The sequence below is a fragment of the Mytilus galloprovincialis genome, chromosome 9 (assembly GCF_965363235.1).
Source record: "Mytilus galloprovincialis chromosome 9, xbMytGall1.hap1.1, whole genome shotgun sequence".
Taxonomy (NCBI): domain Eukaryota; kingdom Metazoa; phylum Mollusca; class Bivalvia; order Mytilida; family Mytilidae; genus Mytilus; species Mytilus galloprovincialis.
In genome coordinates, this window is record NC_134846.1 from 91094069 (window position 1) to 91108945 (window position 14877).

Genomic DNA, 14877 nt, shown 5'->3' on the forward strand with positions numbered 1-14877 from the left:
TCTTCGTTTTGACCAAGTTACATTTGATTTAATCATTATTGAATGTACTTGACTTGACATGACCGAGAAGTATAAAATTTTGTTTTTGAATACTGAAATGCATACTGATGATTAGTAATACGTCCGATTCTTTTGTGAAAATAAGGAAGAAGTAAAATCACAAAAATACTGATCTCCGAGGAAAATTCATAACGGAAAGTACCTAATGAAATGGCAAAATCAAATGATAAAACACATCAAACGAATGAAAAACAACTGTTATATTCCTGCATTGTTATAGGCATTTTAAAATGTAGAAAATGGTGGATTGAACCTGGTTTAAAAGCGCTAAACCTCTCACTTGTATGACTGTTGCATCAAAGTTGTGATGTTTATAGCGCTCTCATTTCTTCATTAAAATGGTCATGACCTAAACTATGATTAGTTCCCAACGGAAATATCGATTACCGGAAGTGCTGCTACTTTTAGCGTTGCATTGTTGAAGTCGATGAATTCATTTCCAAACAATCTACTTGTCACCAGCGAGATTCCATTGTCCTTTGACCAATTGCCCATATACTTCCACGAATCTGTCAAACTGTTTTCAGTGCTGCATATCTGGTATTCAGAATAATTCATAACATGGTTTTGTTGAAATGTCTACAAGGAAAAGAAATACAAGTTAAAAGGGAGGAAGACAAAGAAAGCAACACAGAAAAACAAGTTAAAAGGGAGGAAGACATAAAGAAAGCAACACAGAAAAACAAGTTAAAAGGGAGGAAGACATAAAGAAAGCAACACAGAAAAACAAGTTAAAAGGGAGGAAGACATAAAGAAAGCAACACAGAAAAACAAGTTAAAAGGGAGGAAGACATAAAGAAAGCAACACAGAAAAATAAATAACTTTGAAGAATAAAGAAGTTAGAAAAAAAACCGAAACAGTCAAAACAATAGCATTAAACACAAACATGTAGAAACCGTCATATTCGGATATCAAGCTAGTCGCACCAAACAAAGAGTTTCTAATGACATACATAGTACCGTTCGATGGACGGCTGATGTTTGTTAACCATACAAAAGGTAGGGAAACTTAGCAAAGGGAATGAAGGCACTCGTGGGGCCTAGTATGACATAGTGTTGTTCTATTATCATTAAAAACAAAAACCATTTAAATTGCAAATAAATACGAAATGCCGCTAAAAAGAACGATTCTTCAAAAGGAATGAAGGCACTCGTGGGGAAAGATGTAAAAATAAAAACAAACAACGCCTAGTATGACATAGTATTGTTCTTTTATCATAAAAAATAAAAACCATTTAAATTGCAAATAAATATGAAATGACGCTACAAAGAACGATTCTTCCGAAGGTCTAATGTTTCTTTTTTCTCTCTCACTTTCTACATTTACGAACACATCAAAGCTATTTGTTAACTTTTTGTTCTTAGAAAAAGAAGTTCACGTAAATAAGTCTTGCAAAGTATATTGAACCCTAACAAACAATCACAATGCCTTTCGTGTCTTTAAAATCTTCTCATGAACTTGGAAATTAGGGTTATACAAACAATGTTCTACCTTGAAAACCTCCATAGCATGAGTCCTATTACTTGGCAAACTTTTTTGTCGGCAATCCATTGGTTCTAACGCTTTTATGTTTTTCGAAATCACAACTTCTGAAAATATTTCCAACATGACTTTTGTGGCATCGGATAAATATATTTCTGAATCCTGAAAATAGAGGTATAATAATATTCATTTTCACATGAAGCATAAATGGATTAAATACTAAATGGTTACTGATGATAAAGATATTCTTGTGAATACCATTGGAAATCATGCCACATCTTCTTATTTCTTTCATTACCATGAAATTAAGACTACCAAAATATAGCAGCTGTATTACCAGAAACATTGATGATTGCAATTAATAAAGGCAACATAAGTATACCGCTGTTCAAGTCATAAATCGATTGAGAGAAAACAAAGCCGGATTACAAACTCAAACAAACTTGACAACATCCGATGGACACCATTTGTTATCCTGGGCGGCAAACAAGACAATTTTCAAAGTTGAAGTCATTAGTACTACCCTAATGGGTAAGGTTTATCAAGATGATGTCTTTTCAATGGTTACAATTTTCTTCATCATGAAAACATAATTGTTTAGACAAGAGGGTGTATCTCTAAAAGGTGACTTTTCACTTAAACAATAAACTTCTTTATAATTAAAGACTACGTACCAAATACCTGGAATGGTTCGATTGACAGGTTTCTTGATCCGATATCAAATCTTTGAACTGATTCCTCAGTAAGACGACGAAACTGTCATTGTATTGACTACGATTTACCAATTGTGTGTCACCAGACATCAGTACCCATGGAAAGTTCGAACTACCGACTTGACCCTAAGATGAAATAACATTTTTTTTTTTATTTATACTTTTATCGGTTTATTTGTAGACTAAAACATATGTATTTTTGCAATAATCTACATTATATACTTTCAAAAGCTGTTTTAGATAAATGAAGAAAAATCGTTAAATAAAATTGACTGGTTTAGAATTCAAGAAATTAGATTGAGATGCGGTGATCTAAAGCGTTGACTAAAATGTGTGAAAATTGTGATGTTATAGGATTTGTATGTCTTTGCCGCTGACTTTTTAACCGAGAAATTAATGTATTCATATGGTATAAAATTATCAGCTGTGTATTTAAGAGATACGTTATGTACCTGCGATATTATATCCTCCATTGTATCGCTTGCCGCAAGAACAAAGATTCCATCAGGTGAATGTCTGTCTATATAAGGTAGATATTCCAATGGTCCAGCGTAGTTGTTGGTTTTGACCATTCTTGTTGAAACAGAATTCAGAGACAGTTGCATGAGGAGATTTGTCAGGCACAAGGATCCTTAAGTAAAAAAATAGTGTTAAATTGTTGGTATGCAACGTACTAGTATCTTTTTCATATTTAATCCTATTCATGTAAGCACAGTGGCAATTATATAAAACAAAATAATTTCTGTTACCGTGAACGCCAATTATTATAAGAACACTTTGCAATGAAGAATACTAATGTTCAAGGTTTGACATACGGTTAGTTTATTTTACTCTTTCAAAACTGTTAAATAGAATCTGTTGATTGTTTAAATTAATTTTTCAAATCGATGAAATTAAACATAGATTGCTGAAGGTGATAGCCTTATATTGGCGTGATTTTTTTTTGTCGAAACCGGTTTTTGAATGATTGTCTTTATTAACTACTGGACTGACTACTAACTTTTACCGAGTTTGTAATAACATGAGAAACACATGAAGAGCAGGATCTGCTTACCCTTCCGGAGAACCTGAGATCACCCCCAGTTTTTGTTGGGGTTTGTGTTGCTTAGTCTTAGTTTTCTATGTTTTGGCATGTGTACTATTATTTGTCTGTTTGTCCTTTTCATTTTTAGCCATGGCGTTGTCAGATTATTTTTGATCTATGAGTTTGACTGTCCCTCTGGTATCTTTCGCCCCTCTTTTACATTATAGTAGTCTATGCTCTTACAAATTTAGGACAAACTTACTGTAAGTATGGTCATAGTAAAGTAGTACATTGCGCCAAAGCTTGGACGCAGCAATGTCAGCTAACAGTGTATTGCTGTAAGTACAGTCTGGTCGTAACTGTATCATCCGGGTGCTTGTCACGTGACAGAAATCACGAATCACTACAACAGTCGGTACAGAACTGAATATCTTCTGTTTCTCTATTACCATGGCTGTCCTACAGTCAACAAATAGGACAAATCCATCAACAGACCCAGGTGCCAACTCACAAACTGTAAATCAAAATATTAGAAAAATAAAAATTAATAATTATAGACAAAAAATAGCGCGCTTGCAAAAACATTTTTATACCTCTTGATTTTTAAATCACAGTTTTTAGAAGTAGAGTAGAAAAAATGTAGACAACATTATAAGCGATTATGAACTCAGTTCGGTTATTAATAGTGGGTACATTTGATACTTTTAAGTTTCTGCATAATGATTTAGTAAAAATCTATTACTTATCACAGTAAAGAGCAAACGCTTTCAGAGAAATTTTAATATGCCATTTCTGAAATAAGAAAGTATAGCATTATATTAGACAATATATACTTGCATTTCTAGTTTTGAGAGTAATTTTGGTATGTAGGAATCCGAAAAGTCTGTAAATAATTTCTGAAAAACGTTATTATTTGTTATTTTGTTTTGAATTTGTTTGTTCGTCATTTGTTCTTCATTTGTATAATCATCATGCGGTTCCTTTTTCAGTTTGAGTAATTAGTATGTTTGATTTTTTCATATAAACTCTATTCCAAAGAATTGTTTCATTTTAAAAGACTTGGAAAATGTTCAAAACTTTTATTTACACAAAGTATTTTATATCAATATAACTATTCTATTTTCCAACACGTAGCATGTGTATTGGAATTTTCATTTGTAAATTAGTCATTTTGTTTAAAAAGCTACCGTAAACAATGATTTTTAATTTAAATAAATAAATAATAATCTATTGTATTATTTTGTCACATATTGATTAAGATGCATATATACATAAACTATTTAACATACATGTTTATAAAACAATCAATATATTAAGGTCATTCAATTTGGCGAATGACAATACAATAATGATTTGTATTAAATAACTGTGTCTAAACCACACCGGCAAAATTTGTTCGGACTCGATGGTATCAAACATCGGGCACAATGACGGAACATCAATAGACAGAAGAAAGATAGATTTCTCCTTATTTTCTTATTTTTTCATGATATCAAAGTATATATATACATATACAACTATTTTCTATTGTGATATACAATATTTTCTACAACTGTTCTATATTAACGGAGAAATAAGTAAAATGCATGTCAAAATGACGAATTGAGTGAACCTTGCCTCAAATCGAGAACTCACAATTGATATGTGATTTTCTCGCACAAAAGGATGGGCACCTTTATAAGTATTCTAATCATTCTATGTATATGTATGTAATCTTTTCTATCATCGTTAAAAATAAATCTTCTAAAGGATAAACGTTGATATTAAGACAAATGTATATGCATGCATAATGGACATAGAAATGAATGTAGGATTACAACTATCATGCATTAAAATAAAATTTATTTATCACTAATTGTAACTATACTGCTATGTACAAATTAGTATAATAGTCTCAGGTCATCGACAAAATTCAATAATAATTATTTTGTTAACATTACTAAAACAAAAAACGGGTCTGTACTGTCGCCATTGTGTTATGATGATCTTACACTGACGTTGGTCGATATATTTTGACAATTATATACGGACAGACGGATTCAGTTTATTTCAAAGTGGACGTTATTCAAACAGCTTTTACATACCGCCAAGTTGAACAATATTTTGATTATTTTTTGCTTTGCAAAATCGTTAAATACATGAATCAATATAGTTTTGGCAACCAAAGGTGGGGTCGGGGGCGTGCAACCTATACGTCTTCCAGATTCGCCACTTATCTTATAAAGTGTATACCGAATTAAAATATTGTAAGAAATGAGAAAACAGGGACACCCGGGAAATCGGATTATGTGAGTTGGATTATGTTTATTTTAAACATTTTCCTTGATATTTTTAAACAAGCGAGACATAGTGATTCGAATTAATAGCGTTTTGAACTATTTGTATAAAGCTGTATATGTCAAAAGTTAGAAGGTTTGACTGGAACATATACAAGTATGGTACACAGATCTAATGATTTCTTTCTTGTTTATAATAAACATAATCCAACTCACATAATCCGATTTCGCGGATGTCCCTGTTTTCTTATTTCTTACAATATTTTAATTCGGTATACACTTTATGAGATAAGTGACGAATTTCAAGTTCTTTTTATCGACTTCTATACATTTTTTCCAAATCTATGCTATTAAACGAGAAGACCTCATTTTGTGTGTCGCCTCTCTTCCTTCCACAATAAATTAATCATCATGCCTCTATGTTCTTTAGGTAACATGCATAGATAGTCTCATTTGTCATCCATTCTTATGATTATTCAGATTGAGTTATTTTGGGAGAAAAACGACAAAAATTGTTTCCGTCATCAGACTGACTTTTAGTCATGGATAAGACTTCCGGTTTTAAACATCCACACAAGAACAACCAATCGTATGATAGATTACAAAAATTAAAAATAAATAAGCCAATCAGAGCGTTCTCCATATCATGGTTTTTAGATCGCAAGAACCACAATTATTATACCTCCTTAGAGAAAATTATTTTCGCGTTTATCCACACGTAAACTACGATTATACTGCTATACTATATTGAGACTCTGTTTATTATATCTCCTTTTATTGAAATATGTTCTATCTATTAAAGGGGTCATACCAGTTGCATATATATTGAAATAAGTGAAACATGTGGAAACAAGAATGTGTCCATAGTATGCGGATGTCACATCGGCACTATCGGCATTCACTATGTTTAGTGGACCGTGAAATGGGGTAAAATCTCTTTGGCATTTAAATTAGAAAGATCATATCATAGGGAACATATTTACTAAGTTTCGAGTTGGTTGGGCTTAACTTCATCAAAAACTACCTCGACAAAAACTAACATGGAGCGGGACAGACGGACGTACAAACGAATGAACTGACAAACAGACTAGAAAACATAATTCCCATAAATAAGGCATACAAATTTATTGTTAAAAGTGAAAGTAGTGATTTGGCCAACATGAAAGTAGGGTGGAGATTAGAGGGAGGCAGGACGTATTCGGGACGTCGAGGTCGGGTGTTTTTAAGCTCGGGATTTCGGGATTGATTCTTACGGGATGCGGTAATATTTTTTTTTTTTTAATTCGGGAGGTCGGGATATAAATTTCGTTAAGATACGCGGGATTTCGGGACCAGGGCCCCTCAGACCATCCCTCAAATGAACCTTAGTCATTTATACGAGATTCAAATCCTACCACTGGCATGTTAATAGGGCTCTCAAAAGAAAAAGCACTGATGGATTGTCCTAGAAGCATATTTTATTAGAATAATGATGGTCTATAAGCAGTTTCATTTATTTCATGTTTGCAGCGGTGCAAATTTTTAAATTGATTTGATTTTTACCAAACAATGCCTTGTGGCAAAGGGAAAGAATAATTGTGGTATAAGGCAAGAAACACGAAAATAATTGAATTTAACAGAAAAGAAACACCTAACGGACTTTGGAAAAAAGGGAGAGGGATTTTGATACCTCATATGAAGTTCTCCAGTCATAATAATTATCTTTTACATAAAATCATCCTACAACAGTTTACAAGCTGTATATATATGCCCGCGATTTCGCGGGTGTTTTCTAGTATATATAAAAGTTATATAGCAAAAATAATAAGGAAGACAACATATACAAATAAGTCGACTTGGCCGACATCCTAGTAAAACTTATTGACTTTTAATTACGAGTTTTTTTTCCATTTCTTTGCGTTTTTACACTCCCGTCACAATTTTGACAGGACGTATTATTGTATACATCCGTCTGTCCGTCTGTCCGCCCACCTGTCCGTCCGTCCGTCCTTTCATCCGTCCGTTCCTCCATCTATCAGTCATTCGGTCCGTCCGTCCGTCTATCTATCCGTCTATCCGTCTGTCCAGCATAAACATGTCGCACCGTAACTTGAGGACAACTTATCTTATTTCTAAAAATTTAACATAGTTGTTTCTTATAATGGTCATACGATTTGTAAACCTTTTAGTGAAAATCAAATTAAATCTTTTTGAATTACAGGAAATGCAAGTGAAACAGGAATGTGGGTTTTTTTTAACATGTCGCGCCATATCTCAAAAACGAAGTATTATAAATACATCAAACTTTACATACTTCTTAGTTATATAAAACTTTTAAACTTCTGTTTACTTTTTGGTGATGTTTAAAATTTTGGTTTAATAGAGTGATTTTTTTTTTGGTAAAACAAAAAGGGGGGGGGGGGGTCATTTATTGCGATGTATCTCAAAACCTATTTATGATTATTGTTTAAATATTACTCACTTCTTATTAATATTAATCTGAAGATCTCTATACTTTTTGGTGATGATTCAAACTTTTATTTTAGAGTTATTGAGTTTTTTTGTAAAAAAGAATAGAGGTTTTCACATGGTGCGCCCTATCTCAGAAAATATTTCTGATTATTGCATACAACTTCACTCATAAAACGACGGGCGTATCATGCGGTCATGGCGCAGCTGTTTATTGCCAATTATGGTACAAAATTCCCCTCTTTGACAAATTTAAAATTAGTTTGAAGTTAAGTGAAATAAGGGATACACCTTTCATTAGGAAAAAAATGTGAATTACCATAATTACCTATGTCCAAAAGTGCCCGTTTAAAATAGATTTTAAGGTTCATGTGGACCCTATGGCTAAAATGGCCGTATTTTCACCTCAAAATTTACTCTGAGTACAGACAAATCTGCGCATCTGTAAAAAAATTCAGGTATAGCATGCCCTAGATAAATAAATTTCAAATATGTTTTATGTTTTAGAAAAATAAAAACTTACCAGGATTTTGCCGTGCACTTTTTTCATTCCTCCAGAAGGTGCCAAAATAAACTAAGTTGGGAAACAGGTTTGAGAACTTCCCCACAAGTAATAATTGAAGTGAGCTGTATTGCTTGACATGGGCATGAGATGGACAATAGATACCTGACAATAATTGGTTATTTAAACTGTGTACCTGAGTGGACCATATCAAGGTAAACTCAACTGTTTGTTAATTTTATCATCTTCTGCAGCTGAGACTACTAAGTGTACGGCAAAATCCAGTTAAGTTATGAATTTTCTAAATCATACATTGCATTTGAATTCTATTTATCTAGGGCATGCTATGCCTTAAAACTTTTCCAGATGCACAGGTTTGCCTGTACTCAGAGTAAATTTTGAGGTGAAAATACGGCCATTTTAGCCATAGGGTCCACATGAACCTTAACACGCCAAGTTTACTTTACAATACATATATATTTAAATTCTCGAAAGACAATGTTCAGATCCGTGTCAACGTTGCTTTTTATTAATTTTAAAGAAATAATTCATGGGGGCTTGAATATATCGTTATTTTACCACGGGTTGGCCCTTTATGACAAATATTTTACCCTGAGCGAATATATATTATATCATTCTTAAATTATATTAACGATTGATGTCCTTGTACCCACCGTGTATCATCGTACAACGGATATAGGTACTAACCAAGCGGGCATGAGCGATTTTGATCTTACACGGTAACGAAAATCTTTTTGTTTTGTTCACATAATATCTATGTGTACTTCAATCTAAACATAATTGCTGTTTTAAGAAATGATTTGGTCGTAGGTTGTTGATTAGAGATGTCTCATTATTTTCCCAAAACAAGAGGTATTAATAAAACATTGTAAAAGCATGTGCAAATACTTGTCAAAGAAGGTGGCCCTCGTCTCATCCGATATAATTCTATATTCATTGCAAGTCTTTTTTCTGATAAAAGGTCAATCTGTGTGTGTAATAAATATAGCTGTTTCAATAATTGGCATTGAAATCTTTCATACATATGTTATTTTTCGATATTTTATCCCTAAAGAAGCGTTGTGTACGGTGTTTAGCTGACCACATAAATCCTTATGTACGGTGCATAGTTAAGTTGTTGTACACAGTACACAAAAAATTTATTTTCATACTCGTTTATTACCCAAAAAGTTTCAAGGAATAAGTAATCACAGGTAGGTTTGTGATTGGTAACTATTACTTTTGCCCTGTATTAGGTTTCTTTCAGATAAAACATGTAAATGTCTCAACAACTGTATCGAAATTGGAAGTTGGTGTTGACCGAATCAGTTTATTTAAGGTCTGAAGCTAGCATGTCAGTAACTGCTATTAGTTCTTTGTTTATTTATCTATCAATAATTTAATTTTGGATGTAACGCGTCTTCTGATTGGCTGACGTTATTTTGTTATGAGCCCATAGACATAATTTAGTCATGTGACCGTGACGTCATCAAAGTTTTTTCATGGTTTTCTACGGTTTAATTGATAAAATCTCGAGGTCCCGAATTTAAAGAAATTGAAATCCTGACATCCCGAACTTCGAAAAAAGAATTCCCGGATTCATAAAGAATCAACCCCGAAGTCCCGAGCTGAAAAACAACCGATCCAGGAGTCCCGATAAAGGGCCTACCCCCTTCCCTCTTTTTAGAGGAGTTGCGGCTCAATGAAATCGATCTTATTCTTTAGTGGTAAAGATTAAGATGGCTACCAAAATATTATCGTATCTTAAACAACTTGTGATTATTAAATATATAAAGATTGTTGATTTACTATCTTACCTTTATTTGTGAAATCAAATATTTTGTTCTCAGTTGTGACGCTTACTACCTCCAACGTGACGTCATTAGTGTTCACTGTCTCGTTTTTAAATGGACCTTGCCACACGTCACCCTGGACTAAAACGACTGTAATAAAACAAGCTTAATGCGATGTTAATAAAATAAAAATTTCCAATGCTATTGTCTGCAAAAAAGTTGAAAGTCTATTCTTATTTTTGAGAGGAAGCACAGTAATCAACAGAATGGAGAAAGATGCACTAACTATTTTTGTAAGTTAGAAAAGAAAGCCTTCTTAAATAAAACCAGGACTGAACTCATTGATGACCAAGGAAATCATTTCTGATCAATCTAAAATATTGTTTGAACAGGAGCAGTTTTATACAACACTTTAAACATCTGAGTCATTCAGTAATGATGCCAATCAGTTTTTTAATCATGACATAAAACTCAGTGCAGAACAAATACTTCTTTGTGAGGGAAACTTATCTTTTAGGGAATGTGGGGAAGCTTTAAAACAGATGCAAAATGGCAAGTCTCCAGGATCTGATGGATTTACAGTGGATTTTTTCAAATGTTTTGGGAAAGATATTGGTCCATTTGTCTTTAGATCTCTGCAATTTGGATATGAGTTGGGCCATTTTTCAGATTTTCAATACCAAAGTATTATTACTTGTATTCCGAAGGAAGGGAAAGATAGGAGGTACATGGATAACTGGCGACTGATCAGCTTGATGAACACAGATATGAAAATTGCATCTGCAGTTCTTGCTGGTAGAGCCAAAAAGGTACTGTTCGCCATTATTAGTGACACACAAAAGGGCTTTATGAAAGGGAGATTCATAGGAGAGAACACTAGACTTCTATATGATTTAATGCACTATCTAGAAAAAAATGATATAGAAGGATTGTTATTACTAGTAGATTTTGAAAAAGCCTTTGATTCTATAGAATGGGATTTTTTAAAGCAGACTTTGATTAGTTTTAATTTTGGTCCTTCATTTTGTAAATGGTTTGATGTGCTTTATGCAGATGCTAAGCTTTACACTCATCTAAACCACATGTTAAAACTGATGTCAATGAGTGTCTCTCGCTGGATATCTTGAATTTTGTGAAAACAGAAGATATCCCATTATATAACAGATGGGGAGTTGCTGGTGTGCAAAACCTCTGTCACATTTTTGACCATCAAAGAAGAGATTTTTTCACATTTGATCAGATTAAACAAAAAGTTCAGACAAATAATTATATGCACTATTACAGTTTAATATCAAATATCCCTATGGAGGTAAAACAGTGTATTAGGGAAAACACTGATACTGACTTAGAAAATTTTACTCCGCAGGAAAATATTTTGGAGAAAATTACTAGCAGTAAAAATACCAAATTCATTTATAATAATCTTATTGTAAAATGTGCATATCCTCCAGTTGTAAAATTTTCAAAATGGGAGGATGAGCTGCATTCTAACATTGAAGACTGGAAAAAATACTTTTGTATACTTCAGAAAGGTTGTAGAGATACATGTTTGTATAATTTCCAATATAAGCTTTTACTTAGGACTATTCCTACAAATACATTTTTATATAAGATTAAAATCAAAGATACAAAGTTATGTTCTTTTTGTAGATGTGAAGATGAAACTTTTGGACATTTATTTTATAATTGTCAAATGACATCAAATTTTTTATATTTGTTTTGTGCTTGTCTGAAAAATTTCTATGTTAACATTGATTTTAACAAAAAAAAAACCTATTTTCTTGGTGTTGTAGAAGAAAGCTTATTTTTAAATTTTCTTGTAATTTTTGCCAAAAAATACATATATGAAACGCTTCCAAATGCAATTGAATTAAAAAATAGACTGAAAAACTTTTATAACTGAGAGTTATATACAGCAAGAAAATACAACAAATTTTTTGAACTTGAAAAACTTTGGGCCCCTATGCTAATTATTTATCCTGAATGGTAATCCAACAACCAAATTTATATCAATATATATCTTTTTGACCTATTTATGAAACAGAGCAAACAACATGTAATATATGCATAGCACATATAAACCCTTTTTTTTCTTCTATTAAATAATCTATAGATATTTCTATATGAAGAGATTGTGAAAAAGAGAGAGAGAGAGAGAGAGAGAGAGAGAGAGAGAGAGAGAGAGAGAGAGAGAGAGAGAGAGAGAGAGAGAAAGATTAAAAAAAAAATTATGTTTTAGTTTGTGTAAATCTTGATAAAACAATAGTCTTTTGTTGTTATATATTTGAAACCCTGTAACACCTTAGTCAGGTGGTGCTGTAAAAGTGATGTTAAATCCTGACTATTGAAAAAATAAAGAAAAAAGAAAAAAAAAACAGTGTGCTGCTCCTTTGCTATTATTTTGTCAGAGAGTGAAGATATTGTTAGGCAATGAATGGACATCATATAGCATTTATTTTTGGTAAATATGAAGAAGTGTTTGAAAAGTAACTTATTTTAGATACTTTGAAACAAATCTGATAAAAAAGGAGCAAATAGAAAAATTTGTAGAAAACATCAAAATTCAAAATGGAAAGTCCCTCATCAAATGGCAAAAGCAAAAGCTCAAACACATCAAACGAATGGACAAAACACCCCATGGATTAATTATCGACTGGTTATTTGATTTTACCGCAACTTTCAGCACTATTTACTATAGCGCGTCTGTCAGTTTTATTAATAGAGGAAGTCGAAGTGTCCGTAGAGAACCACAGAATTACGGTAGAAAAAACTGACAACCCTAGTCACTCATATTACAGAAAAAAACTGACAACCCTAGTCACTCATATTACAGAAAAAAACTGACAACCCTAGTCACTCATATTACAGAAAAAAACTGACAACCCTAGTCAATCATATTACAGAAAAACTGACAACCCTAGTCACTCATATTACAGAAAAACTGACAACCCTAGTCATTCATATTACAGAAAAACTGACAACCCTAGTCAATCATATTACAGAAAAACTGACAACCCTAGTCACTCATATTGCAGAAAAACTGACAACCCTAGTCAATCATATTACAGAAAAACTGACAACCCTAGTCACTCATATTACAGAAAAACTGACAACCCTAGTCAATCATATTACAGAAAAATTGCACTTGACATATTAGTGTTCGTTATCACAAACACCTTGTTGACAGGCTAGTTTAATAGTTAAAATGAACCAAAATGCATCGTTATTGTGAAAATTTCATTTACATAAACTGCCGTGTGTGTAAAAACCAAATAAATTGTACTCATAAAAATATAAAGTTGCCTTAAATCTAACTTAAGTATTAATATATAACTGTTGAAGACCAAATTAACTTGTCGAAATATTCAGATATCATGAATGCAGGTATAAGTTAGGTACTCATGCCAGCTCATAAAAGTGGATAACAGGAATTATAAAAAAAAAAAATATGAGAGTACAACAAACCAAACTGAGAAAAAACTAACAGCACCCAATTTTCCCAAACACATTGTGCAGATAGCCTGATTTGGAACAGACACAAAATGTAAACATATATTGACAAGAATATGGCGGGAAAAGGGGTAACACCTTGCTACAATCTTTGCATGGTATAAATTAGTGTTACTAATGGAATATTTAGATTAAGTTGAATCCGAAAATGAGGTATTGGAAATGCTACACGATATACAATTTAAATTACAAACCTAATAGTATTGCAGATTCGAATTAATAGAGTACAATTCTACGTTTTATAAAAATTAACAAATTGGTTCGACATTCAATTTCAAAATGTAAATAGAAGTATTGAATAAAGAGCTAATTTATTTTAAATGAGAACTAGAACAAGAAAGATAATAAAAGATACATACGATTTTTATTTTAAATCATGTTCTTACGCTTTAGTTAAAAAGATAATAATAGGGTTGTAATTATAACTAACTTACCTATTTTAAAAGTAGGTAATGCATAGACTTTGTCCAATAATTGTAGAAAAATAAGGACAAAAGACAATCGCTTTACCATCATGATGAGTGAAATATAGTAATCGCAATGCTTATATTAAGCAATACTACTTTCTTCTGACTATTGTCCAAACAAACTTTGTAGATCTCACTTAGGACACAAACTTTCTGTAATTATTTGACACATTGACTATGAAATTAGTATTTTCTTTATAAGTGTTATATTCTATCGATTTCTTAAAATCGAACAACTAACATATCAATGTTATTTAAATGATATTTAGCGAGTGTAATATTCTTTAATATGTTTTATTATTTCCTTCACCGTCTAATCTAAGCTATAATTAATCATGTCAGAGACAAAGTAAGCAATCTATATGTACATGTATGGTGAGTAGGAAATGTAATATATTAATGATGCAATATAAAATAGTCTAAAATCGGTGACAAAAAATATGGAAGGATATTTATATAAAATAGAATGGAAATGGGCAATGTGTCAAAGAGACAACACATTGGCGGATCCAGAACTTTTCATAACGGGGGGATCACTGACCTATGGGGGCCCGATCCAGTCATGTTTTAGTGATTCCTATATAATCAACCAAATTTTTCC

At 32.3% G+C, this 14877-nt stretch overlaps 1 protein-coding gene across 1 annotated transcript in view; it reads right to left on the reverse strand.

Annotated features, from left to right (window-relative positions):
• The window catches only part of LOC143046341 (glutamate receptor 4-like), a 22300-nt gene extending 7869 nt beyond the window's left edge, over positions 1-14431 (reverse strand). The window contains exons 1-7 of the mRNA XM_076219464.1: positions 14244-14431; positions 10324-10449; positions 3543-3794; positions 2709-2887; positions 2218-2382; positions 1553-1705; positions 448-639 (exon numbers count right to left, since the gene is read on the reverse strand). Coding sequence (XP_076075579.1) covers positions 448-639; positions 1553-1705; positions 2218-2382; positions 2709-2887; positions 3543-3794; positions 10324-10449; positions 14244-14325 — 1149 coding nt within the window. The 5' untranslated portion in view covers positions 14326-14431. The remainder of the gene's footprint in view (positions 1-447; positions 640-1552; positions 1706-2217; positions 2383-2708; positions 2888-3542; positions 3795-10323; positions 10450-14243) is intronic.
• Between the last annotated feature and the right edge of the window lie 446 nt (positions 14432-14877).